General features: G+C 38.4%; 4 protein-coding genes and 1 non-coding gene across 12 annotated transcripts; 1 reads left to right on the forward strand and 4 right to left on the reverse strand.

Moving 5' to 3' along the window:
* On the forward strand, positions 47–2070 carry LOC109709240 (60S ribosomal protein L35-like). The gene is made up of 4 exons (XM_020231367.1): positions 47–173; positions 253–388; positions 519–675; positions 1583–2070. Exons 1-4 carry the CDS (start codon positions 170–172, stop codon positions 1655–1657), a joined length of 372 nt encoding a protein of 123 aa, XP_020086956.1. The 5' UTR covers positions 47–169; the 3' UTR covers positions 1658–2070.
* On the reverse strand, positions 2938–3011 carry TRNAR-UCG. The gene has a single exon. It is a non-coding gene; the product is annotated as a tRNA-Arg (tRNA).
* On the reverse strand, positions 4120–5522 carry LOC109708928 (protein SODIUM POTASSIUM ROOT DEFECTIVE 3-like). Its single transcript, XM_020230875.1, has 3 exons — positions 4956–5522; positions 4743–4818; positions 4120–4403 (listed from the first exon to the last, which is right to left on the reverse strand). The coding sequence occupies exons 1-3, from the start codon at positions 5388–5390 to the stop codon at positions 4258–4260; spliced, it is 657 nt and encodes a 218-aa protein (XP_020086464.1). The 5' UTR covers positions 5391–5522; the 3' UTR covers positions 4120–4257.
* On the reverse strand, positions 7423–14040 carry LOC109708927. Of its 4 annotated transcripts, XR_002215843.1 has the most exons (7): positions 13739–14040; positions 12698–12786; positions 10410–12362; positions 9634–9817; positions 8757–9539; positions 8236–8376; positions 7423–8134 (listed from the first exon to the last, which is right to left on the reverse strand). XR_002215843.1 is itself a non-coding variant. In XM_020230874.1 (6 exons), the coding sequence occupies exons 3-6, from the start codon at positions 12770–12772 to the stop codon at positions 8941–8943; spliced, it is 2811 nt and encodes a 936-aa protein (XP_020086463.1). In that variant the 5' UTR covers positions 12773–12786; positions 13739–13767; positions 13928–14033; the 3' UTR covers positions 8628–8940. The 4 variants fall into 4 exon arrangements, 2 of the variants coding, with proteins under 2 accessions (XP_020086463.1, XP_020086462.1); XR_002215842.1 differs by lacking the exon at positions 8236–8376; XM_020230874.1 differs by lacking the exons at positions 7423–8134; positions 8236–8376 and having other exon boundaries at positions 8628–9539; positions 13739–13767; positions 13928–14033.
* Positions 17610–21227, reverse strand: LOC109709460 (protein SLOW GREEN 1, chloroplastic-like). Of its 5 annotated transcripts, XR_002216109.1 has the most exons (5): positions 20057–21227; positions 19214–19270; positions 18632–18680; positions 18488–18510; positions 17610–17782 (listed from the first exon to the last, which is right to left on the reverse strand). XR_002216109.1 is itself a non-coding variant. In XM_020231714.1 (2 exons), the coding sequence occupies exon 1, from the start codon at positions 21085–21087 to the stop codon at positions 20068–20070; it is 1020 nt and encodes a 339-aa protein (XP_020087303.1). In that variant the 5' UTR covers positions 21088–21227; the 3' UTR covers positions 18993–19270; positions 20057–20067. The 5 variants fall into 5 exon arrangements, 1 of the variants encoding a protein (XP_020087303.1); XR_002216108.1 differs by lacking the exon at positions 18488–18510 and having other exon boundaries at positions 17636–17782; XR_002216107.1 differs by lacking the exon at positions 17610–17782 and having other exon boundaries at positions 18422–18510.

The raw sequence follows: 22765 nt of genomic DNA on the forward strand, positions 1-22765 counted from the left end.
GAAGCCCATATTGTAAAAATCCGGCCTACTAAGTAGAAGCCCACAGTTGAGTTTAGGTTTCGTTACGGCGCTAGGGTTTTTAAGACCCGCCCCCCCGGTTCTCCTCCGCGCTCATTTTCCGTTCGACCCCTTTCTCTTCCCCCACCGAGCTCCCGATCCCCAAACCCTAATGGGTAAGCCTCTCTGTCTCCCCCGATCTCTCTCTTTCGTTTGTGATCTCGATCTCCATCTCTATCTTTGCTGTGATTGTAGCGAGGATTAAGGTGCACGAGCTCCGGGGGAAGACGAAGGCGGAGCTCCTCGCGCAGTTGAAGGACCTCAAGGCGGAGCTCTCCCTCCTCCGCGTCGCCAAGGTCACCGGTGGCGCCCCCAACAAGCTCTCCAAGATGTGAGCTCTCCGACTCATTCCATCCGCCATTAATGGCGATCTCGTAACCTTCTACTGCTCATAGTGTTGCTGTTAACTGCTTCGTTTTCTCTGCTTTTGGCGGTGTGTGTGTGGGGGGGCGGGGAAACAGAAAGGTGGTGAGGGTATCGATCGCGAGGGTTTTGACGGTGATCTCGCAGAAGCAAAAGGCGGCGCTGAGGGAGGCGTACAAGAAGAAGAAGTATCAGCCGCTCGATCTCCGCCCGAAGAAGACTCACGCCATTCGCCACCGCCTCACGAAGCATCAGGTATATTTTAGCCCTCTCATGTCAAATTTAGATATATTTTGCCATCATAATGAGTTTTACACCACCCCGAAATATGTATCTGTGAAGTTTGATATGATGTAATGTTACTCGCGACAGAGGCACGAACGATGTTTTTCTCTAAAATTCACTCTATTTCAAGTTTGATATATTTTGATCTTGTATGTAATGGCTGATATTATTGTTTTGTGATGTAAATCTCGATGGTTAATGACTTGTGTTATGTTTTCGCAAGAGAATTATATCCTTGATGGTATTTGATTGATTGGATGGGAAGATAACTCTGATTGAAAAAAAAATGTAATATTCGAACTTTTGAGGGATGCACCTTTAAGCTACATTTTGCAGTTCAAGTTAGCTCACTTAGTGGCAAATCTGTGTTGGCATTATTTGAAGTAGTGCATTTTATTTCTCTGCACCAGATCATTTTGGTAGCCACTTCTTTTTGGTCTAATTGTGCTTATCTCTCAAGTTATAGCGCTTAGTTTAAGGTCTTGAGTGTATGTTCTAGAGTTGTGGCATTATAAACCTTTTATGCATAAAGAACTCGAAAGATAATGGTAATGGCAAAATGTTAGTTATTCACCAAAGAATATGTAGCCTTCGAATTGATCGTTCTTCCAATCCCATCATGTAACGAGTTGAAAATCTAGATTGCTGAAACCTCGGACTTTTCTTCATCACACCATTAGTACTTTGATCTATTTATTTTACATGCTAGACCTTGAATTTTGTATCTAAAATCATTCCGATCTCACACATTCTTGGTAAGTTTATCCTGAACTAGGCTTTAAAATAATATTTGTTTTGATTATAGTCTCACTTTGAAATTACACTTTCATCATCTGTGTCGAGACATTTCATACGCAGTTGCTTTTCTTACTGGCAGGCATCTCTGAAGACAGAACGAGAGAAGAAAAGGGAGAAGTACTTCCCGATGAGGAAGTATGCAATCAAGGCGTAGTTTTTGTTGGTCGAATAGATTATTGAGCCCTTTCTATCGGAGCATTGCATTGCTTTTTTGCCCCTTATTCTTGATGTTTTGCGTATTGTTTATGCCCTTGTTTTTAACACAATTGCTATGTAGGTTTTGCGAAAATTTCTATTCAGGTTATGCTTTTCCCTCCGCAAAATTCGACGTGTACTAAGTAGTTGCAGCGAAATGTTGGTTTGGTGCCACTTCTCAAACAGCTTTAGTATTGTGACAAACAAATCAATTCATAGCTTCTAGCTGCGGCACTAGTTGAAATAAGTATTTGGGTTCTAAAAACTGAAATTCTAATTTGGGTTCTAATTTCTAGCTAAAGTGGGAAGAGCCTGCAAGGATTTCTTTTATGTTTGTGAAATAGTTACTATAATTTTCTTAAAACAGCTTTACTCAGGTGCAATTCTAATTTGGATTTTCAAGGTTTCGCTTGTGTGTTTTGGGAGAATGATTAGTTATTTTGGCAGTACATAACTTATAGACAGTAGTTGACATAACCAACATCAACAGGTCTTGGGCAACAGCACTAGAAATTATTTCTTTATCCAGTATGGTCTTAACGTTAAACTCAATGCACCAACTTAGAGAGTTTTCTATAACTTGTTGAGGTCACATGAAGGGTATTATTCGTAGTTGGGGATTTTTTTTTTCTGTTGAAACGTTTAGAAACGGTTAGGAATAATTTGTAAGGTGAGAAGTGTTTTGAGGTAAATGTTTTTGATACCGTCTTTTTTCTTTTTTGCGTTAAGATATAGCATCATACTGAGACGAGGAATTCTACACTATCATATTTACACCATGTCATCAATAACAAATCAATTATCTTTCTTCTTTTCAAATAAAAGTACAATAAAAATATTTTTTTATAATTATGGTTGGACATATATTTCTAAAATGAGATTTTTGATTGGTTTGTTACGTCACGTCACCAATATATCCATTACATTCTAAAATTTTTTTATAGTCACGTCATCAATATATCCATTACATTCTAAAATTTTTTCATAATGAGACAGCTTAAATTGAGGCTGATTGAGCTGATTGAAACATATTGTTCCTCCTTGTTCAGTAAGTATCAATTTAAGGAAAAAAAAAAAAAAAAAAGGGTTATATTTTCCATCCGTTGTAAGAGGCCCCCGAGGCTACGAAACTATCCATGTCGACGTCTTTTAAACTAAAAAACAATCCATGTCAACATCTTTTAAACTCAATATTAGTTTAATCACAAAATTAATTTAATCAACAAAAATTTTTGTTTTCGACCACAGTGGGAGTCGAACCCACGACCTTCTGATCCGAAGTCAGACGCGCTAATCCACTGCGCTATGCGGTCATTTATAGCTAATGAATCTATTTTTTTAATTTATTTCAAAACCCTCCAACTATACGCCAATTTGACGTAACCCCATCAAGTTTAAATTTTGTTGTTGATACCTCGTAACTTCTAATTGTTTTTTAACTATATTATATTTTACTAAGTTCATCTAATTTGTTTAAAAAATTTGATAACTCTATCACCAAATAGTTAATAATTTTATTTGCTAAAAAATGATGAAATTAATAAATTTTAACGATATCATTAATTAATTTGATAAGACGTCTAATATGATCGATTGAAATCACTTAATTCTAAAAAAAAAAACGTGTCAATTAAAAGAATTTAAAAGTTAAGAGGGAGCTATTTCATAATATCATTTAGTTGAGTGGGTCTGCGTGCATTTTACTCTCATGCAGAGTGTATTAATTAAGTATTAAGTATTAACCCCGCGGTGGAAACCGGAAACTTTCCGTTTTAGGTTAAAAACGAAACAATACAAAAATGGACTTGTCAACGAGTGGGTCGGGCCTAAACTAATTCTAACCCGGCCCATTTAAATATCGGGTCAATCTACAGGCCGAGTGTTAACACATGGATCCGACATGAATAAACGGGCTTGCTAAATGGGCTCCGCTTAAGGGGGCCCAAATACGGCGGGCACGTGAGAAGCACGTGTTTTGGTAAAGTCCATTTTTAGTGCGCCTCGTTTTTTTGCCAAAAAGGGAAAGTTTTCGTTTTGGACGGGGATTTTGATGTAATTTTTGGGAGCCCCGTTGCTATGTCGCTTCGTAGTAGTATATCCTGGACGTTTAATGGGCCTTGTACGTATGGGCCCAATACGAATTATTAATAAGCGAGGGGGTTTTATGCAATTTGTACGAGCCCACGTGAAATCAACGCACGGATCCGAACACACGTGGGCCCCTATATTGAATGGCCTGAGAAGTGGATCGCCCTATCAACAGCATCCGACGGTGGAGGTTCCTTCGAGGAATTAACCTCCAAACTATAGGCCATTTTATCAGCAACTTAAATTATATATATATGTTATATTTATTTATTTAAATTAAAAAGCTTATTAAATATATTTATATAACGTCTCCCACATTTCATGCTAGTGATCGATGTTAAAATTAGTCCGCTTAATCCCCCAAATAAGAGAAATAATAATGCGTAGAAACTCGAACTCATTAAAAAATTGAAACGGAAATTAGAGTCCCATAACTAAACTATAACTTATTTACACCGATAAAATTGAAAGTTAAATTTGCACCGCGGATTGAGGAGGTGAGGGCCAAAACTGCGCATTCTTCACCTTGGAGATGCTGTTGAGCACACCCAACGGCGTAACATCTCCGATCACCGTCACCTTCTTCGCCACTAAATCTATGTTGAAGGATGTCACGCCTTCTCAACACAGCAAATATAAATGTGATAAGTAGAAAATCTTAGTTTTTAATAGGAGTTTTTATGAAAGTGTTATTCAAAAATTTTTTAAAAAATAAACACCAATAGTATTTTATTGGCATCAATCTTTACGGTTATGATGTACTAAAGCTCGAAATACGAGTCCTGGGCCTGATGTAAAGGACGCACTAACATAATAAATTTGAAAAAATTTGAAGGGCCAATCTTAATCGTTCATCACTTTTTCAATTTTAAATGTGTTAGTACGCCCTCCATATAAGTCGGAGTCAATGTGAAAGAAAAAAAAGATAAATTTTGTACAAGCAAAAGTAAACTTACCTTGCATCTTGGAGATGTGCTTCCTCACCTTACCTGCACAACCCTTGCAATGCAAGGAGACCCTCAAAACAACCACCTGAGAGAGAGAGAGCATAGTCCAAATTAAAGGCCCATAAGAAAAGAAAAAAAAAAAAAAAAAAAAAAAAAAAAAAGCACAATATGTAAAGTAGCAAACAAACAAAAGGAGGGGTTGTTCATTCATCTAACTAAAACCTGGTCTTGTGGTCTAGTAGAAGAAGATGAACTCAAAACAACTCCTTCATCTTCTCTTTTCGACTGAAACTTCGATGTCTCGACGAGTTCTAACTCAGGAGCAGGTAGAGAATCGGGAAGTACGTCGATAAACGCCTTATCGTCCGGTCGGTACCGCGAAGATCTAAGTAGGTACCGCGAAGAGTCTGCGGGGCTTACAAGACCAATAGGTTCTTCTAAGGCTTTCTTGCTCTTAACTTGGCTTTTTTCTTTGATTATAGGCTTTGATGAGGAGTGAAACTTTGTTCTTTGTGAGTCTCTCAGATGAGGCGTGTGTCGGTCGAGGGCGCGACTACTAACTGCAGGGCTAGTGATGCTTGAGCATGTGGAAGCAGAAGCAGGGGAGGAGCAGGAGAAGTTCACTCTCTTCATATCCTTGCGGAGGAGAGATGCCATTCTAACAATAGTATGATTGTGAGAAGCATATGATGGTACTTTTAAAAGGGCTAAAAGGAGGGAGGAAACTTCACAAGAGAGTGCTCTTTTAATCTGCTTTTGAAATTTGAAGAGAGAGAGAGAGAGAGAGAGGTGAGGAGATGTTTTTTTATATAGCAGTTGTACCACATCATCTATATCTCAAGCTAATTAAATTCTTCTTTTCGAGAAAAAAAGTATAATAAGCCTATTTCTTTGAAAAAATTAAGATATGACAGATAAATCTCAAAAGAGTAATTTGATTGGTTAGAAATATAATGATGTGATACTACGGCATTTCAGATAATGTTTTTTTTCCAAGTAGAGATAAGAGTGAGTATGGTTACCACCTGTGAGAATAAGCCAACTCTCACAAAGTGGCATGTGCATGCAATAAATCTAGCCTGTTTTCTGAGGTCCCCTTGTACCATTTTTAACATCATATAGTAACATTCAGACCAAGTGAATGGCATTAACTATGGTACTGTTGGTGCAATTTCAAGATTTTGTTTTTTCATTTCTTTGAAAATCTCATATTTAGTAAGTACACCATCTTTTTTTGAAATTTAAATCACTACCGATAGCCGACGAAATGCATTCACAACATCCAAAGAAGCGTACCACGATTGGCCAAAAGTTTTAGCCAGTGTTTGCTTCAGGGGTCTGGTGAAATCACAATTCCAAGAATTTTATCCACAATTTCAAGAATTTTCAATCCTAATCAAACAAGTTCTTAGAATTATTTTTGTTCTACTCTTTGCAATTTTTTCCCTAGTATTGCAAGCAATTTTATGGAATTGGGAGGTAATGCTACTATGATCAACTATTAAGCCACTTAGCTAGATTTCATTCTTTAGATATTGGGAAGAGAATATATCTCCTGTGTTGAGTGACAATAAAGCTATTAGGAGAGAATAAATTAGCTGAGCTACTTTATCAAACCAAACAGGCTCAAATTCCATTGCCACATTACTTAGAATCTGATGCTGCTTCTACATTTTTGCTGCCCCCTTTTGTCTTGTACAATAAGATTCTAAAATGAGATATTGCTATCCACAGAATGTGCCCAATAAGCATTTTGCTCCCTCAAATGGAAAAAAAAAAAAAAAAAAAAGATTCTAAAATGGGATGTTGCTATCCTCAGAATGTGCCCAGTATATATTTTGCTCCCTTAAATAAAAAAGTGTATCGAACAATCAATAACAATTCCTGCTTTGTTAACAACACCACGTACTCAAAACGTAGAAAAAGAAAAACCCAGTATCAATCTCACAAAGAGAGGTGAAAAGGAGAACAATCATGTTAAACAAATCAAAACTATGTCTTTGTTGATAACCACAATTCTATTAGTGAACACCAAATAGTGAGCTCTTCCAGGTGAAGTGTGATGAGGAACTGGCCATCTTTTCTTAGCACTATATAAGTGATCTGTTTCCATTTACCATTTGTATTTTCTTTTTTGTAATTTCTACTTAGGGTTTGAAGCATCAGGGTTTTTTTATTAGAGAAAGAGGAGGTGTCTAAAGGAAGGTTTTAAGGGGGGAAACAAAGCAGTGAAATCCTCTTAGATTTTCCGTTTTCGTGCATTGTAAGAGGGGGATGCACCAAAGATGTTGTACATGCTCCCTCTATAGGATTTTTATTATTACATGATTGAGCGGCGAGTTTCTATTAGTCAACAACTGCGTGTACCTGTTTATGTGACAAGTTTTTATTAGTCATCAAATTTTATTGCACATAAGCATCGGTTTATATTACCGATATATCGACCATAGTTGACTAAAGGTTTAATGGTTGGTACTCGTTTGAAACCCAATTCTTTCATGTTCAGAAACCTAAGCTAGTGACCTATCATACCTTAGTACCTAAAAACTTATAGAGAGGTTTGTGTTCATTGCGGTTCATCGTGCACAGAACCCCGAATTGTAACAACTAAACAAATTTAGAAAACCTTAGTATCATTTCATAAATTTTACCAAACAAACAATTTAACAAAAATAAAAAAGATACTATAGAAGAGTCAAAACATAGTCTTTATTCATAATACGAGTGTTTCGTAAGTGAACTCCCTGTGCTAAGATATTCAAAACAAGCTATTTGGCGCCGGTGGCGGCGGCGACCAATGCTCCCCTTTCGAAGGGCCGGACGGAGGCACCGGGCCCTTCGGCAGCATCGGGAACCTATGTGATCCATCGACTACGTGCGAGAACGATGAAAACGGGGTGGGCGGTGGCGGCGGTCCATGCTCCCCTTTCGAAGGGCCGGACGGAGGCACCAGGCCCTTCGGCAGCATCGGGAACCTATGTGATCCATCGACTATGTGCGAGAACGATGAAAACGGGGTGGGCGGTGGCGGCGGCCCATGCTCCCCTTTCGAAGGGCCGGACGGAGGCACCGAGCCCTTCGGCAGCATCGGGAACCTATGTGATCCATCGACTCCGTGCGAGAACGATGAAAACGGGGTGGGCGGCGGCGGCGGTGATGGAAGCACCCCGATCGAAGGACCCATCGGAGGGACAGGACCCCGCGGCAGCCGCGGGAACCTAAACCCCGCGCCTCGGACTCCGTGCGAGAACGGCGGCAATCCGAAACGCTGAGACGCGGGCTCATGAATCGGCCGGGCGGCCGAATCGGAGGAGCAGCATAACGACATTACAAGTACGAAGGCCAGAAGAGCCCGGAAGAAGGCGTGGAAGGAACCATGACCGGCCATCTTTCTCAACACTCTGTGTTGTGTTGAGAGAGTTTTAAGGCTTTGCATATATAGGAGAAGGTTTAGTGGCGGTTATGGAAATGTAGGGTCAAAAGGAAATGTTTGAATTTTAACCTATTCCGATGATACGATCTTATACGATCTTATCCCGATTGCTCAGCGTATCATCAGTGTGTTATTAGGATTGTGTACGAGGGGAAGAGGAAAAGGCATGTAGGGATCCTCAATAAGCGTATCAAATCACATGTAAGGAACCTTAATTACAAAAAAAAATAGTGAGTCCCAAAAGATCCTCTAACGCCTCTCTATGGAAAGTAATTAAATCGTTACCTATTATTATTTTCGTAGTGGGAAGTACATATAATTTCTAATATTTGTAAGGTCAATTATGTGATATGTGGCACATGAATAGTACTAGAAACTTATAGAGACATAGAACTCGAAGAAGGCGAGTAGTGACTCTAATTTATGTTATAGTGATAAACCATTAGCAAACAATCTAGCTCTACACAACAGCTAAGTTCAATTCCAGGTGACTGCTTCAACATTAATATTTTTATAAAATTGCTAAAGAAACTCCAATCAATTAAGTTTCGGATATCATACATGTATTGCAATACAAGGTATGTACTAACCTGGTGGTTAACCCCCCCCTAGAATTAGGCGTGAGCTGCTGCTATAAGCTGATGATGTACAATAATGACCGAAACATTTCTTTAGAAGAAGATTCCATGGAACTTGCGATGAGCCTTCTTAATCTGGCAGTAGAGGCCACCAAAGAACTATGAGAGAACAGATGATCCCGCTTCTCAGCAATATCTAGTCGACTTTTATGAACTCCACAACAAGCTCCTTCATAAGGTGATCAAATATAATTTTCTCTATCTCCTCACCCACAGTGTCGACGCCGCCTCCCAAACCTAACCACTTTGTTTCAAGGTCTATCTCCTGAGTGCAATGCGGCTGTCTTCTTTGCCTGACCACCATTTGCCAAACCTCTTCAACAAAATGGCCTCTGGCCCGCTTGGGTCGACACCGGCTCGAGGAAATCACATCTGCCAAAATAGAATTTGCAAGATCAAATAAAAGCTTCCTCTCCGATCTTGCCCACTGAATCATCTTGTTGTACTTCTTTTCAAGCTTTTCAAACACATCCAGGCTCAATGGTGAATCGCTCGAGAAGCAGGAACCCAATAGCTCATCTCGGTTGGCATGATGGATATTGAAATCAACGAGCATGTCCACTAAGTAAGAAAAGTCCCTTTCCTGATCGTCTAAAGCCTCAGGTAACTCTCCTGTTGATGGACTAGTGTGAATATCGCCTATGTTGTCCTCATCATTTACTGTGAGAAGTTCTGATTCTTCTGCATCGCTATTTTCTGACTCCATCTTCAGAAGTTGAAGTTGCATTCGGAGCTCTGCAAAAATTGAGTTTAATATGTGGTTTTAATTACGCAAGCCAGGGCCATTATATGAGATAAAGAGGAGAATGGTGTTGCTTAGTTCACTTACCTTTGAGATCCGCACTAATTTTGTCAAAGCATGATGAACAAGAAGTCTCTTCTTCCAGTGGAGGCTCTAGAACAGAAATAGGACTTGGCTGTTCACCCTCCTTGGAGCCAAGGAGAGAAGCAGATTCTACTATATGGCAGGGGGATGAAATGACATCAACTTGAGGATGGTCGATTTGGGCCGCCTGGAAGAATAATGTTCGAATTAAAAGGTGTAATAACTAAAACTAAGAAATCAACACAAAAGATGGAAACAGCTAGAACATGAGAGAAAGAGCAAAATTTCAGTTCTTGAGCAGATTCATAAATGGCAGTTCTCACACTCATAAAACCTGGAAAAAAAAATGAGAACAATGGTAAAAGTTTGCAGGGAAATAGCAAGATATCGTCAAAAATATGTCAAATGACAAACGGGTTGATTAAAGGAACTGGACAACCTAGCCCTAGTGAGAGAAAAGAATAAAGTTGTGCTGAAAATAGAAAACAAGCACAACATGAATGATTCACTTTTACATTGATCTATAGTATAGCAATTGGAAAAGAAAGCCATTAACAACTTAAACAGATAGAGGCATTATAATTGACAGTTAGCGCTAAGACCAATCTAGAATTACAGAATTTATTTGCATGAAATAGTTTAAAACTGTCTTCCTTTTTTTCTCGCTTTCCAAGAATTAAACCACTGTCATGATACGGAGCATAATAATTAAGAACTAGAGCTTATATAGATGAAAAATACAATTCAAAGATTGACTCAGCCAGATTAATACAAGTTACCTGTATCACCATATCATCCTGATTAAGCATTAAGATATTTTCATCCTTCATTAGTACTGCTGATGTCGACTGTTGTTGTATGTTTTCCTCTTGAGTTGGGCAAGCATGTCTCACATCTTGGCTATCGGTCGCTATGCAACTGTCAATGAGGTCATTCCCTACATTAGTAGCATCATCAGAAAGTGCAGGATTTAGTGGTATCTCTTCTGCAAGATTGCTTGCAGGGATACTTTTTCTCAACTCCTCTGAGTTCACATGAATCTCTCTTTCTGGTAGCATACTTTCCTCTCCACCAGAACAAATTGATGGAATTTTGTCACCGTTATACTTTCCGATACTGGTACGTGACCTTCCTCGCCTGCTAGTCTGTCCAACTGCAGAATCATCAGCTCCCATATTGAGCACATCTTTAAGAATGTAAAAGTCACCATTTTGACCAGCTCTCTTTCTATTTCTGGGTTTTGAGCTTTCATGTAGGGTAGATGAAGCTGGGAGAGATTTCGACCTTGCTATTCCGGATCTCCCAACCTTCCACCCATCCTTACTACTAATACCTAGAGGGTAATCCAATGTACCTGGCACCTCATCTCTAAGTAATTTGTCATCTGAAATATTCTGATTAACCATTTGACGCAAAGCAGGATTTTGTGCTTCTCCATCTGATAGAGCGAGAATTTCACCTAGCGTGCTCGAGCCACTAGGAAGAGAACCCCCTTTGTGAAATCGGTTGGTGATCTTCCATCTTTCAGATAGGCGCTTCCTAGCTTCTCTGCTCACTGATGATTCAGTTGAATGAGTTGATGACGAGCTGAATCTTTTGTTCCGATCATCGTGTAGGCTGGAAGATCTTGACCTTTCACTCCCAACGTATGAATTGCACTCTGATTCAATTATCCTTCTAGTTCTAACAGTCACAGTTTCCTGCATTTGTGCTGTGATCTCTTTGGGAGTATTTCTTGAAGCCTTTGTCTCAGGCCCCCAAACATCCATAGTTCCGGACAACTTTGATCGTGTATTTTCTTCTGCAGATAATCTCTCGTTTTGAGACACTGAAAATTCCATGGGTCTTTTGTAACCAAATGGAAATCCTTCATGGCCTGATGAAACATCTCCCACATTTTTAGCTTTCTCAATGCTTGGTTTTAGCACAACAATCCTAGTAGGATTAATGCAAGACTCAGCCTTGCCCACACGAAGATAGCCACTGTGTTCCTTCAGAGAGTGGCTGATAGGAATATTTGTGTGTTTTCGAGAGGGGTCACTAACTTCACTTGACATATGAGCACACCTTTCATAATCTCTCCTCAATATGGAGCTCATCTCTGCATTTCTACCTTTAGAGGGTTTTAAAATTGTGATGTGGCTTGCATCAGAGTGTGGAGAATAATTCAGATCCTGGAGGCTCTTTGAGAAAAGAGAATTGGGTTCCTGGAGAAATTCCAAAAATAGGTCCTTATTCGTTTCAAGTATTTCAAGCGCATCATTGAATTCTTTAGAGTTTTGAAGCACTTCATCAGTAGAGAGACGCTTTGCATCCAGGAATTTCTGCTTGACAAAGTTGATGTCAACTTTGTTAGCTTTTTCAGAGCTAAGTGCCACTTTCTTAACTTTATGATTCTTGTGCTTCTTAAATTTTGGAGTTTCATTGACTTCAAAAACATCTTTGAATTCCGTATGCTCATCACTGCTTCTCTGATGTGAATGATCTTCATGAAACACATTCTTTCTTTCAAAACCAACTGGTGTTACCGATTGCGAATAATTTCCTGTATTACTCTGTTGATTACGGACTTTCCGAGTAGGAGGCAAGCTATCAAGGCCCATCAATCTTGCAATAAGACTCGGTGGCGGAGGGGTAATCTCTGCCTCTTTCGAGGCTGGTTCATCTCCTGGAGTTTTCATTGGCATCTCTTTATCTTTTCTAGTTGTTTGTCGCCTAAACTCAGGAGTAAACTGGGATTAAAAAAATATAAAAGGATGTTAGTTGCCAGACATGTCGTAACGGAATGGCATTGATTAAAAAAAAAAGAAAAAGAAAAAAAAAAGAGTACTAACCATCAGTATTAAAATGGTTGCAAATTGGAATTAAAAAAGAAAATGCTCTAAAGCTAATAGAGATCTCAGAACAGGACTGATTCCCAAAATTACAAGAAGCTTAGGAACTCAACTAAACTCCATTGCTTCGACCGTATTAAGAATTTTTTATGTCTCATTCTAGCCATTACGGTTAAGATATCCCAAAGTTAACATCATGCCTCTTAAACCTGAAGAAAATATGATGCACTCACAGAATTTCCTTCCATCGAAGATCCGCTGCGACAGGACGAGTCCAACTGCACCTCTGAATCACTCGTTTGTTTCATAAACTGAATGAACCCTGAAATAAGCATCTTCTTGTTGTAAGGCGTTAAGTTCGAAAACGTGCTGAAATTGAAAATAAACTAGACACACTCTGGAGTTTATTTTTAAAAAAAAAAAACTTCGTGGTGGAAGCAAATCTAATTAAAGGGAATTTTTTTTGTGCCTATCATAGAAGATTAATTCTGATCTGGCTAATTCTTTGATGATAAGAGAACTTGTCCAGTTGCGTGCCGAGGGTTCGGAAATTACACAGCTACGAAGCTACCTATAAGATAAGAAGCATCTCACCGATAGAAAACTTTTAAAACTTGACAAGGGGACGATGCAACGCGATGCCTTAAAGTCCAAAAAAAATCCAAAACATACAAAACCGTATGGCGAGTGCTAACACAAACTATAAGGCAGCAATTGTGAAGCAACTGCTTACTCTAAAAATTTAAGCTGTTAGAGAACACTTTAAAGTATATATTTTTTATATTGATACCACTGAAGTGTAGTAATTCTCAACCTCTTTCCACCAAATAAAGCAAAATGAATTGACATACACATAAATGCATGTGTACACACCTATAAACATACTTCAATAAATAAATACGTACAAAAAATTAAAGATAGGTAGAGGGAAATTTATTGAAATAATTAATCCTAATCTTAGTTACATTACCCCGTAGGAGTTTAGGGCATTTTAAAGTATTCGGAATATCTTATACTGAATTACGTGGGCCTAAGTTCTCCTTATCTCCACAAGAATAAAAAACACTTGGATGAACCTAAACTCTTAGAATTCATACTAAATCTTGGAAAATAAGCTAATATTATTCAACAAATCAGCACTAGCACTTGGGAAACACAGTATACAACACACGATTTCTCACAATAATCCCTTGAATTCATAGGAATCCTGTGCGCGTAGCTTCAAAAGTAAACCCAAATGAATCGAAGAGAGAGAAAGATCGAAAAAGACGAACCTTCGCCGTTCGGGTGTTGAGATTTCTCCCTGCTTCGCCATTTACCACTCCGATGCATCAATTTGCGACCAAAGAAGCCAAACTTTACGAAATTAAAGCGAGATCGGGGGAGAGATCGATCATGTGCTCGCGCGATTCAGCTGAGGAAAGGGAAGGGGACGAGAGAATGGTGAGTGGGAGTTGGAATACCTCGAGATCGAGCTTAATGGAGCTCAAGAGATCCAATAATGTCGAAGGTTTGAGAGAGAGAGAGAGAGAGAGAGAGTGAGAGAGAGCGCGATGGCTCCGGGATAGGAGGGAACTGGACACACACTCTCTCTCTCTCTAATCTCCCAATGTATACAAGGTGTTGCGTGCACCCGGTTCATCCGTGAACGCCATGCACCACACTCTGTTGGAGCTTTCCTTTTATCTCTTCTAATATAGAATATGTAAAAATAAAAAAAAAAAGTTTTTGTCGTAATAGTTGTATTAAAAAAGGTGTTCCGATCTAAATAGTATTTTATTCTATTATAGAAGAAAATTATTTTTTTATTTTAAAATAATAATTTGTGCTGTAAACTCTTTTATTTTTACTTTATTTATCTTTCTCTTATTAATAGCATAAATTTTAAATAAACAAGAAAGGAGAAAATGAAAAGAAATTCGAGAAGAAGAAGTATAATTTTGGTGTACTTAGAAAAGAAAAAAAAAAGAGGGAATTTTGATATTGCAAATGAATATAAAAATTATAATGAAAGGCTGATAGAAAAGGGTAAGCACTAATAATAGCATAAGTTTTCATGAAAAGTGAATATAAATGTTACACGTGATATATTGAATAAAATAAAGTGTATTTTAATTTAACGTGCTATGGACGGTTGTGATGTATGTATACACCTGGTGCAGGAAATAACTGGTCTAGTGTATCGCTTCATTCGTACGCTTTGCGCTATTTTTGTATTTTTCTATGATGATGGGGTGGGGTTGTGAAAAGTAGTAATGTTTAATTTGAAATTTCAAAAACGAAGGCGTGTGCGTGTTTATTACACGCCGGGGCGCGAAGGGCGGGACGTGAGAATGAGGCCAACCCCACGGATTATTTATGGGGACGGGCGCACGTGGTCGGGGACCTCGCCAAGTATAATAGAGGGGCAGTTTCGTCCTTTCACAAACAATCAAGGGAAAATTGTGCGTGGACTTGGTCCACCACGCCATCCGTGAACCAACCATGTCATCTATAGCCGTTTGGTCTCGTCCCTTCTTTTAAGGGTTTTTTTTTGCAATTAGTTATCTGAAAAAATTTATTTTAAAAATAACTTCAACAAATTTAAATTTATATAAATAACCCTGACTTTACCATGCAGACGCTACATCAGCGCCACGTGGACGGATTGGGGCGTTATGTTGAACATAGTGAATGATTCACCGTGTTCAAACCGTATTCCATACTTATTTTTTTTATAATATGTATATTTTTTCTTTCCCTTTTCTTTTCCCAGACATGGTGAATCATTCACCGTGTTTAGACACGGTGAATGATTCACTGTGTTTAAACATGGTGAATTAACTTAACTATCTGATCCAGCCTGGCCCGCATGGCGCTGACGTGGCGCCTGCGTGGCAGGGTCAAGGCCCTTTTTACAAAATTTGCTGGGGCTATTTTTAAAATAAATTTTTTTCAGGAAACTAATTGCAAAAAAAACCCTTCTTTTAATCATCGACACATGCATTTTAAATATATTATACTAGAATATATATTATATACAAGAGTCCGGCTGGGATATTATCGATAACATTAACTTGGTGCTATCGAGTTTTCCACCACTAGATTTAACCATTTGATTATTTTTATCCTTTAGATTATACTATTTAACCAACCACTCACTCAATCCTTTGAGGCCCACATCATCCTAACCACACATTTCTCAATCCAATAGCTAAAAAACTAATAGCACAAATTATTTAATGCTATTGGTAGTATTTTAGCCTAGTCCTTATATATAATATATAATTACCGTAGTACTCCTAAATTACAGCTGACGTGGTGAACCGGGTCCAGAAAAAGGGTTTTCGAAAATAAAGATGGGGAGAGTGGAGCCAAATGTCACGGATGAGGCAATGAATTGTGGGGGAACAAGTTCCAAAAAAATAAAAAGTAAAAAATATAAAAATATATATAAAAAAAGCCGGTGATTGAGGAGGGTACACGCTATCGTCTAAGCATGAATCAGTAACATGCTTTGACGATAGAGAGAATAATAGGGATAGTATGATTGATAAGATATTTTTTTTTTACCCCCTTCTATTAATAAAAAAAACCAACAAATTGGAATATTATTTGTCGATTAAATTCGATCCTATTAAATAACTCTGAATGAATTCACTTCGTGCAGGGGAATTGAGCTAAAAAAAAAATGAAAAAGAAAAAACTAAGAACATAAATCCACATGTTCCTCATACAAGCTGTTTTTTGTTTATTTTTGGAGAGAACCGCAATGCGAGGTGTTAACATCCATATGCCTTATTAATTAACTATTACTTAGTGGTTACAAAATAGGTATCATTAGGCTTCAAAGTAGACTTTAGGGTGCAAAATAAAAAAGGACAAAAAAATTTTTAAAAAAAATCATTAGAAGGGTGTGTCCCACGAAAACGCACGCATGAATAAAAGACAAGGGAAAGAAGAAGCCAAAACCCCGAAATGCATTTCGGTACACTGTCACGCTTGTCGCCGGAACAAAACAAACTGATTTGACATTACGCCCAACAAAGAAAAAATAAAATAAAATAAAATAAATAACCTTGGTTTAGATACTCTAAATTAAATTGATATGTATATCAATTTAGTACTGTATAATTTTATTTTTTTCCTCAATCACTCTATTAACTTTTCATTAAATCACATACTAAAAATTTCAGATACCCCACCTATAATTTATTAAATATTTACTTTAGTATTTTTAGTTTTAACTTTGTCACTGAATTAACGAAAAAAATTAGTAAAGTAGATAACAAAAAAAAAAAAAACCATAAAAAATAAAAGTGATACATTTTAAACCACATAATACTAAAATGAGAAAATGCGAAATCACAGAAATAGTATTTAAAAGGGCTTTTTTTGCATTTAGCCCCCTGAAGAATTTTTATTTTAAAAGTAGCCCTATCAAAATTTAATTTGCAAAAATGGCCCTACTCCTGCCACGCAAGCGCCACGTCAGCGCCACGCGGGCGGGGCTGGGGGCGGTAGTTAAGTTAAACACGGTGAATCATTCACCGTGTTTAGACACGGTGAATGATTCACCGTGTTTAATACGTATTTTTTTGTAGAGGAATAGGGAGTTAGGGATGTTAATGGGGTATGGATATTCAAAATATTATTCGAACCTAAACCCGAATAAATTATTTTATATACATAATTTATTTTTATTTATTTATACAATATATAAAATATTTAATAATTTTTATTTCTTAAATTTTCATCCAACTGTATAGATTTTTAAAACTCGCTGGGTTGGATGAAGATCTAAGGAATAAAAATTATTAAATATTTTATATATTATATAAATAAATAAAAATAAGTTATGTATATATATAATTTATTCGGGTTTAGGTTCGAATAATATTTTGGATATCCATACCCCATTAACATCCCTAACTCCGTATTCTTCTAGAAAAAAATACGTACTAAACACGGTGAACCATTCACCGTGTTTGAACACGGTGAATGGTTCACCGTGTTTAACTTAATACACTGGCCCAGCCCGCGTGGCGCTGACGTGGCGCCTGCGTGGCAGGTGCAGGGCTATTTTTGCAAATTAAATTTTGATAGGGCTATTTTTAAAATAAAAATTTACTAGGGGGCTAAATGCAAAAAAACCCATATTTAAAATTTTTCCAAAAAAAGCACATTTACTGTAGAATAGAAAATTTCATCCAAAGCATGCATAGAAATTTTCTAGGCACGGCAACATACTGCAGCGAAACCGCGACAAAAAGAGCAGAATATGCGAGAGATTAGGCAGGGCCCAAATCACGCCCATGAATATACAGCAACATTAATACCTGCATTATAAAAAAAAAAAAAAATTCCTGCGTACAAGACAGTAGAGAAACTCGACACATAAAAACATATCAACCGTCGCTTTCTTATTTGCCTGGTGGGCCCTGGCCCATTACACACAGTATGTGGGACACAATGTTCTACTCTAGGACCACATTGGGCCCATTTACTCATCAACAATCACACTCTCCCTTCACGGGTTTTGGCACGAAGGGGCGCGGGTGAAAGCGGAGCGAAAGCCTTCTCGATCGTAGTTATAACACATAGAATTTGCAACATCCAACCAAATATCTAAACATCATATAAAAGTACCAAAAATATAATAATAAATCTTTTCAAGCATCATTTTTCACGTGCATTTACCATACTACCCTTGATTGGACAATACGATTGTATAACCATTGCAATGACTTTTTCGACGGCAGGAGGACAATTTCGTAATTCTAATTTTGTCCGGCATTTTAAAGAGCAGGTGTTAATAGGATGGGCGGCCCACTAGGCCCAAAGAACTCATCCCTAATTAGAAAACTGGGCCTCACAGTAAATTTTACACAAACGTCCAAGTGAGCCCAAAGTAGAACATCATGCAGATGAGGCCCAGTTTTTCATCTGAACAACTCAATCAACCAAACAAGCTCTGAAAACAACTAGCTCTGAAAACAAGCCATTGTTTTCTACATAATGAAACTTAGAGAGTGAAACTCAACCTGGCAGTGAAGTGATCTAATTCCTGAAAAGCGAATCAAACCAAACAAATCAACACCAAACAGATCCAATTGTTTCAGTTCAGAGGGAACCAATTAAGTCCAATGCATGGAAAGTATACAATGGAAAAGGAGAATAATGTGCACCTGAATGAATCCAATTCTTCTTCAGGCAATGAAAGATGTCCCATAGCTCCTATCAAGGAAAGCAGGGATAAATACGAAAACAATAGTTTAAGAAATATTTAATCGGAAGCAAACAACAGCCAAGGTGTTGACAGTAAGTTTTTAGAACCTAGTTTTGATGTATCAAAATCACGGTAGTATTAATACAGGATAATACAACCATTGCCGGAGCATAAAATTCCACGTCAAGAAGATTTGTTCCACCACATTTACAAGAAACATCGAGAAATTGCAACGTGAACAGTAAAAAAGATCTGAATTAACAAACCCCACCTGGCCCGATCTAGAAAACGGAGCACAAATAAGCGTAAAAACAATGAAGTAGATAAGAAGTAACTTAGGATGAAATAGCAACAGAAGGGTAGACATGTACAAATAGAACTTTTTAGCAACTTAACATGATAACACAAGATACAGTGAAAACTTCACTTGATCTGCATTGAAATGATAGAAAAGAAAAGTATATAATTAGCATTTAGAGAAGCAATCCATCATATAAAGCACCCAATGAGCCACCGCGAATAAGGAAAGGACGGATCTCACCAAATTATCGAGCATCTTTACTCCACTCTCGAAGCTATCAAATCATCATTAGATTAACTGCAGGAGAAAAAAAAAATGTTTTGAGAGAATTGGATCTGGTAACTCGGAAAAATATTCCATATGTTCTCAAATGGGTCGATATAGGATCGATATAAAGTATAAAGCACAGATTATTTCATTCTGTCCATGAAACAAGAATAAGCTATTCGCCAAACCTGCAGATTGAAAATAGAGCAAATTTTTTTTTTTTCTACTAGCTTTATAAGCCATTAACATCTCTTTAGAATACATAGAAGGCATAAAATATTGGTATACACCTATGAAAAGTATAATATGGGGAATAATACGAAACTTTGTGTAATCTTTTGCGAAAGCCAAACAATGGCAAGAAATATGCTTAATGATTAATAAGCAATAGAACCACTATTAAAATGATCAATAAGCAAAACCAATGCTACAAGGTGAAGATAAGTAGCAATCATTTACTTCCCAATTCAAAGCAACCATAGGATGTAAAATGCAAATGTGACATCAAATTCATTTGAAAGACTTGTTTGGAACTGAACAAATATAGATATCTTGCATTAATCGAACTTCTCATGCAAGAGAACGGATCGATATATCAAGAGATTCTCACATCCTGCAACTTTTTTAAGCAATCAGGACCAAAAGAATATTAAGAAGATAACAGCAAGAAGCTCATATTACGTTCAAAATTAACTAACGAAAGAACATAACTTATCATCCTAAACTCATGCCAACACGATTAGTACTCAAAATTTCAAACATTAACACTACGATTCTCCAAACAGAAACTCAATTAAAACTTCTTAAACTAATCACCCGACGATTCCTCAATTCTTCAAAGAGCCCTTTCTCTTATTCTCCTCCATCTGCCCAAAAACCTTCATTGCCATCATATTATCATCAAAGTACTGGGCATAAGGATGGCCCTTCGGAACAAGCCTTCTATACTTCTGAAAATGCTTCTCGGCCTCATCCTTCTTCCTCAGAAGAGTATATATGATCCCTTGGCATAAATAAGGCCGAAAATCTCTCGGCTCCTCCTTCACCAACTCTTTATAGATCATAAGAGAATCCTCATACTCCCCTTCTATGACCTTAATTTGAGCCACTAGGAGCTTAAAATCCCTCAACTGCTCCTTCTTCTTCGCCTTCTTGCACAACTCTATAGCATCTTCAACCCTTTTAAGAATGTCATCTAAGTCCCCATCAGCATCGGATTGCGAGGCCGCCATTACGAGGCCATGATAGGCCTCGACGAGAAACGGGTCCTTCTCCAATAGCTCCTCGAACCCTTGCTTCGCTGCTTCGAAGTCGCCATTGTAGCTCTGCAGGTGGGCTTTGAGAAGGGGGAGATCGTTCTCATCGGGCTCCAGCGCGATGAGGCGGTCGACGATGCCGATCGCTTCCGGAAGCTTATGGGACTTCACCTTCACCTCCATTAGGGCTCGCAGGGACTTGACATCGTCGGGGTTGGAGGCGAGGTTCTCCTGGAGGAGCCGCTCCTTCTCGGCGTCGGTTAGGGTTTCAGAGTCCTTGGATGAGGGGAGCGTGTCGGGCTCGACCGCGGCGGCGGGGGCGGGGGCGGCGATGGCGGGGGAGGGGGTGTGGAAGCGGGCGAGGAGGAGGGCGGCGGCGGCGGCGGCGGCGACGGCGGTGGATTGGAGGAGAGAGGCGGGAGGGGTTAGGGATCGGGTTTTGGGAGAGGGTTTATGGGAGGCGCGAAGGGGGCGAGGGAGGGGAGGGGATTTGGGGTAGGGTTTAAGGGGGAAGGGGGAGAGGAGGGGTTTGGAGAAGAAGGGTCGGGAGAAGCTAGGGTTTGAGAGGGGAGGAGAACGAAGGGACGCCATGGGAGGTGTTGCGTAGGGTTTTCGATTTGGATCGTGGAGGAGATGGTGAGGAGGCGAAAGGAGGAGGTAAAACCCTCTGTCGCTGTAGTTGCGGGGGAGTGACGAACGGAACCGCCGAGTAAAACGTGGCGCTCCCCGCAATTATTTGAGACAGGATATTGCAATTTTATTTCTGTAAATTTTACATTATATTATTATTTTTATTACATATTAAACTTTACTTTTTAAATAATAAAATAGTTGTCTGAGGACTTACTAATTACAATTAATTTTGAATGAATATAGTTCAAAAATATATATTTTTTGCAGTAAAGTTTAGCCATAGATTTCTTTTTCCATAACGATTAAAAGTTTAGCCATATATATATTTTGCAATCTGTTGTTCCTACTTTGCAATTTAGTTTGTCAATTTTACTCCTCATTTAATCAATAGTTATGAATCTATAAACTTTGATTTAATAGCATGAATTAATATTTGGCTAAATTACAGAAAACCTTCCTGTAATAACCCGCTTTTTCACTTTCCCCCCCTGACATTTAAAAACCTACACTTTGCCCCCTTGTAAAATGAAAAATGTTCACAGGGGGGTCACGGTGTGTAAAATGACCATTTTGCCCCTCGCCATTGTTGTCTTCTTCCTGAGCTTCCTCAGCCGCCCCTTCGATCCGCCGCTATTTCCACCTCAATCGGCCACGATTCCTCTCCAATTTCTTCTCCACCTGCTCCTCTTCTCCTCCGACACCGTCGCCGCCCATCGATTTCGGCGACAGTAGGGAGGATACTAAGATAGGTGTTGATGGAGAGGTAGGTAGGGACAACGAGGGCGAAGGCGAGGTAGCGGAGGAGGACGAAAGGGATGTGGGCGAGGGCGAAGCAGTGGAGGACGGCGAGGCGGCGAGGCGGCGAAGCGGCGAGCCGGAGGGAGCGAAGCATCAGAGAAGAGGCAGAGGGGTATTTTAGGTATAAAAAAATATTTTTTAACAGAACCCCTAACGGAACCCTAACTGTAAGGGTGAAGTGCACATTTTTCATTTTACAAGGGGGCAAAGTGTAGGTTTTTAAATGTCAGGATGGGAAAGTGAAAAAGCGGGTTATTATAGGGGAGTTTTCTGTAATTTAGCCTTAATATTTTGTAATAAAGAAGTAGAGTCAGCGAGAAAATTTATAATAAAAATTAATGAATTATAATGATCGAGATCTAGTACAACAGAAGGGAAGAGAAATCATTTTGTCATTATTGTGTTAAGGGGTTGTTTAGCCGGCCGATCTCATGCGCAAAACTCCTATTTCAATAAAACTTTGTGATGAGTGTTTTTTTATAAACCTGTATGATATGTATTATTCGAATCGGCCAAACAAGTAATAAATTAACTTGACGGTGTAACAATATGCAACTTATAGACAAAACAATGTGCCCATAATAAAATATTGATACAATTATATAGAATTTATCTAAATTATAGATTAATTTAAATTGACTATCTAATTTTTAATATTTTTATTTTATTATCTAACTTTTCAATTTGTTTAGTTGGAGTAAGCGAATGATATTTCGACTTTGAAATTTAAATCAATTATTTATTTTAATAATTTTATAATTTTAAATTTACACAAAATATATTCATTAAATTTGTAAAAATAAATAGGGTTATTTGCATACACGTCCCTACAAATATA

The sequence above is a fragment of the Ananas comosus genome, linkage group 4 (assembly GCF_001540865.1).
Source record: "Ananas comosus cultivar F153 linkage group 4, ASM154086v1, whole genome shotgun sequence".
In the NCBI taxonomy this organism is placed as follows: domain Eukaryota; kingdom Viridiplantae; phylum Streptophyta; class Magnoliopsida; order Poales; family Bromeliaceae; genus Ananas; species Ananas comosus.

Excerpts from the sequence above, each read along its gene's own strand:
- LOC109709240 (XM_020231367.1), top strand. Across the intron at positions 389-518 it reads CCCAACAAGCTCTCCAAGAT|AAAGGTGGTGAGGGTATCGA; the intron begins GTGAGCTCTCCG and ends GCGGGGAAACAG. Across the intron at positions 676-1,582 it reads ACCGCCTCACGAAGCATCAG|GCATCTCTGAAGACAGAACG; the intron begins GTATATTTTAGC and ends TCTTACTGGCAG.
- LOC109708928 (XM_020230875.1), bottom strand. The coding sequence starts at position 5,390 with ATGGCATCTCTCCTCCGCAAGGATATGAAGAGAGTGAACTTCTCCTGC. Across the intron at positions 4,819-4,955 it reads CTACTAGACCACAAGACCAG|GTGGTTGTTTTGAGGGTCTC; the intron begins GTTTTAGTTAGA and ends TCTCTCTCTCAG. Across the intron at positions 4,404-4,742 it reads GCACATCTCCAAGATGCAAG|GCGTGACATCCTTCAACATA; the intron begins GTAAGTTTACTT and ends TGTGTTGAGAAG.
- LOC109708927 (XM_020230873.1), bottom strand. The coding sequence starts at position 13,796 with ATGCATCGGAGTGGTAAATGGCGAAGCAGGGAGAAATCTCAACACCCG. Across the intron at positions 12,363-12,697 it reads CTTCGATGGAAGGAAATTCT|TTTACTCCTGAGTTTAGGCG; the intron begins GTGAGTGCATCA and ends TTTTAATCCCAG. Across the intron at positions 9,540-9,633 it reads AATTAGTGCGGATCTCAAAG|AGCTCCGAATGCAACTTCAA; the intron begins GTAAGTGAACTA and ends CAATTTTTGCAG.
- LOC109709460 (XM_020231714.1), bottom strand. The coding sequence starts at position 21,087 with ATGGCGTCCCTTCGTTCTCCTCCCCTCTCAAACCCTAGCTTCTCCCGA.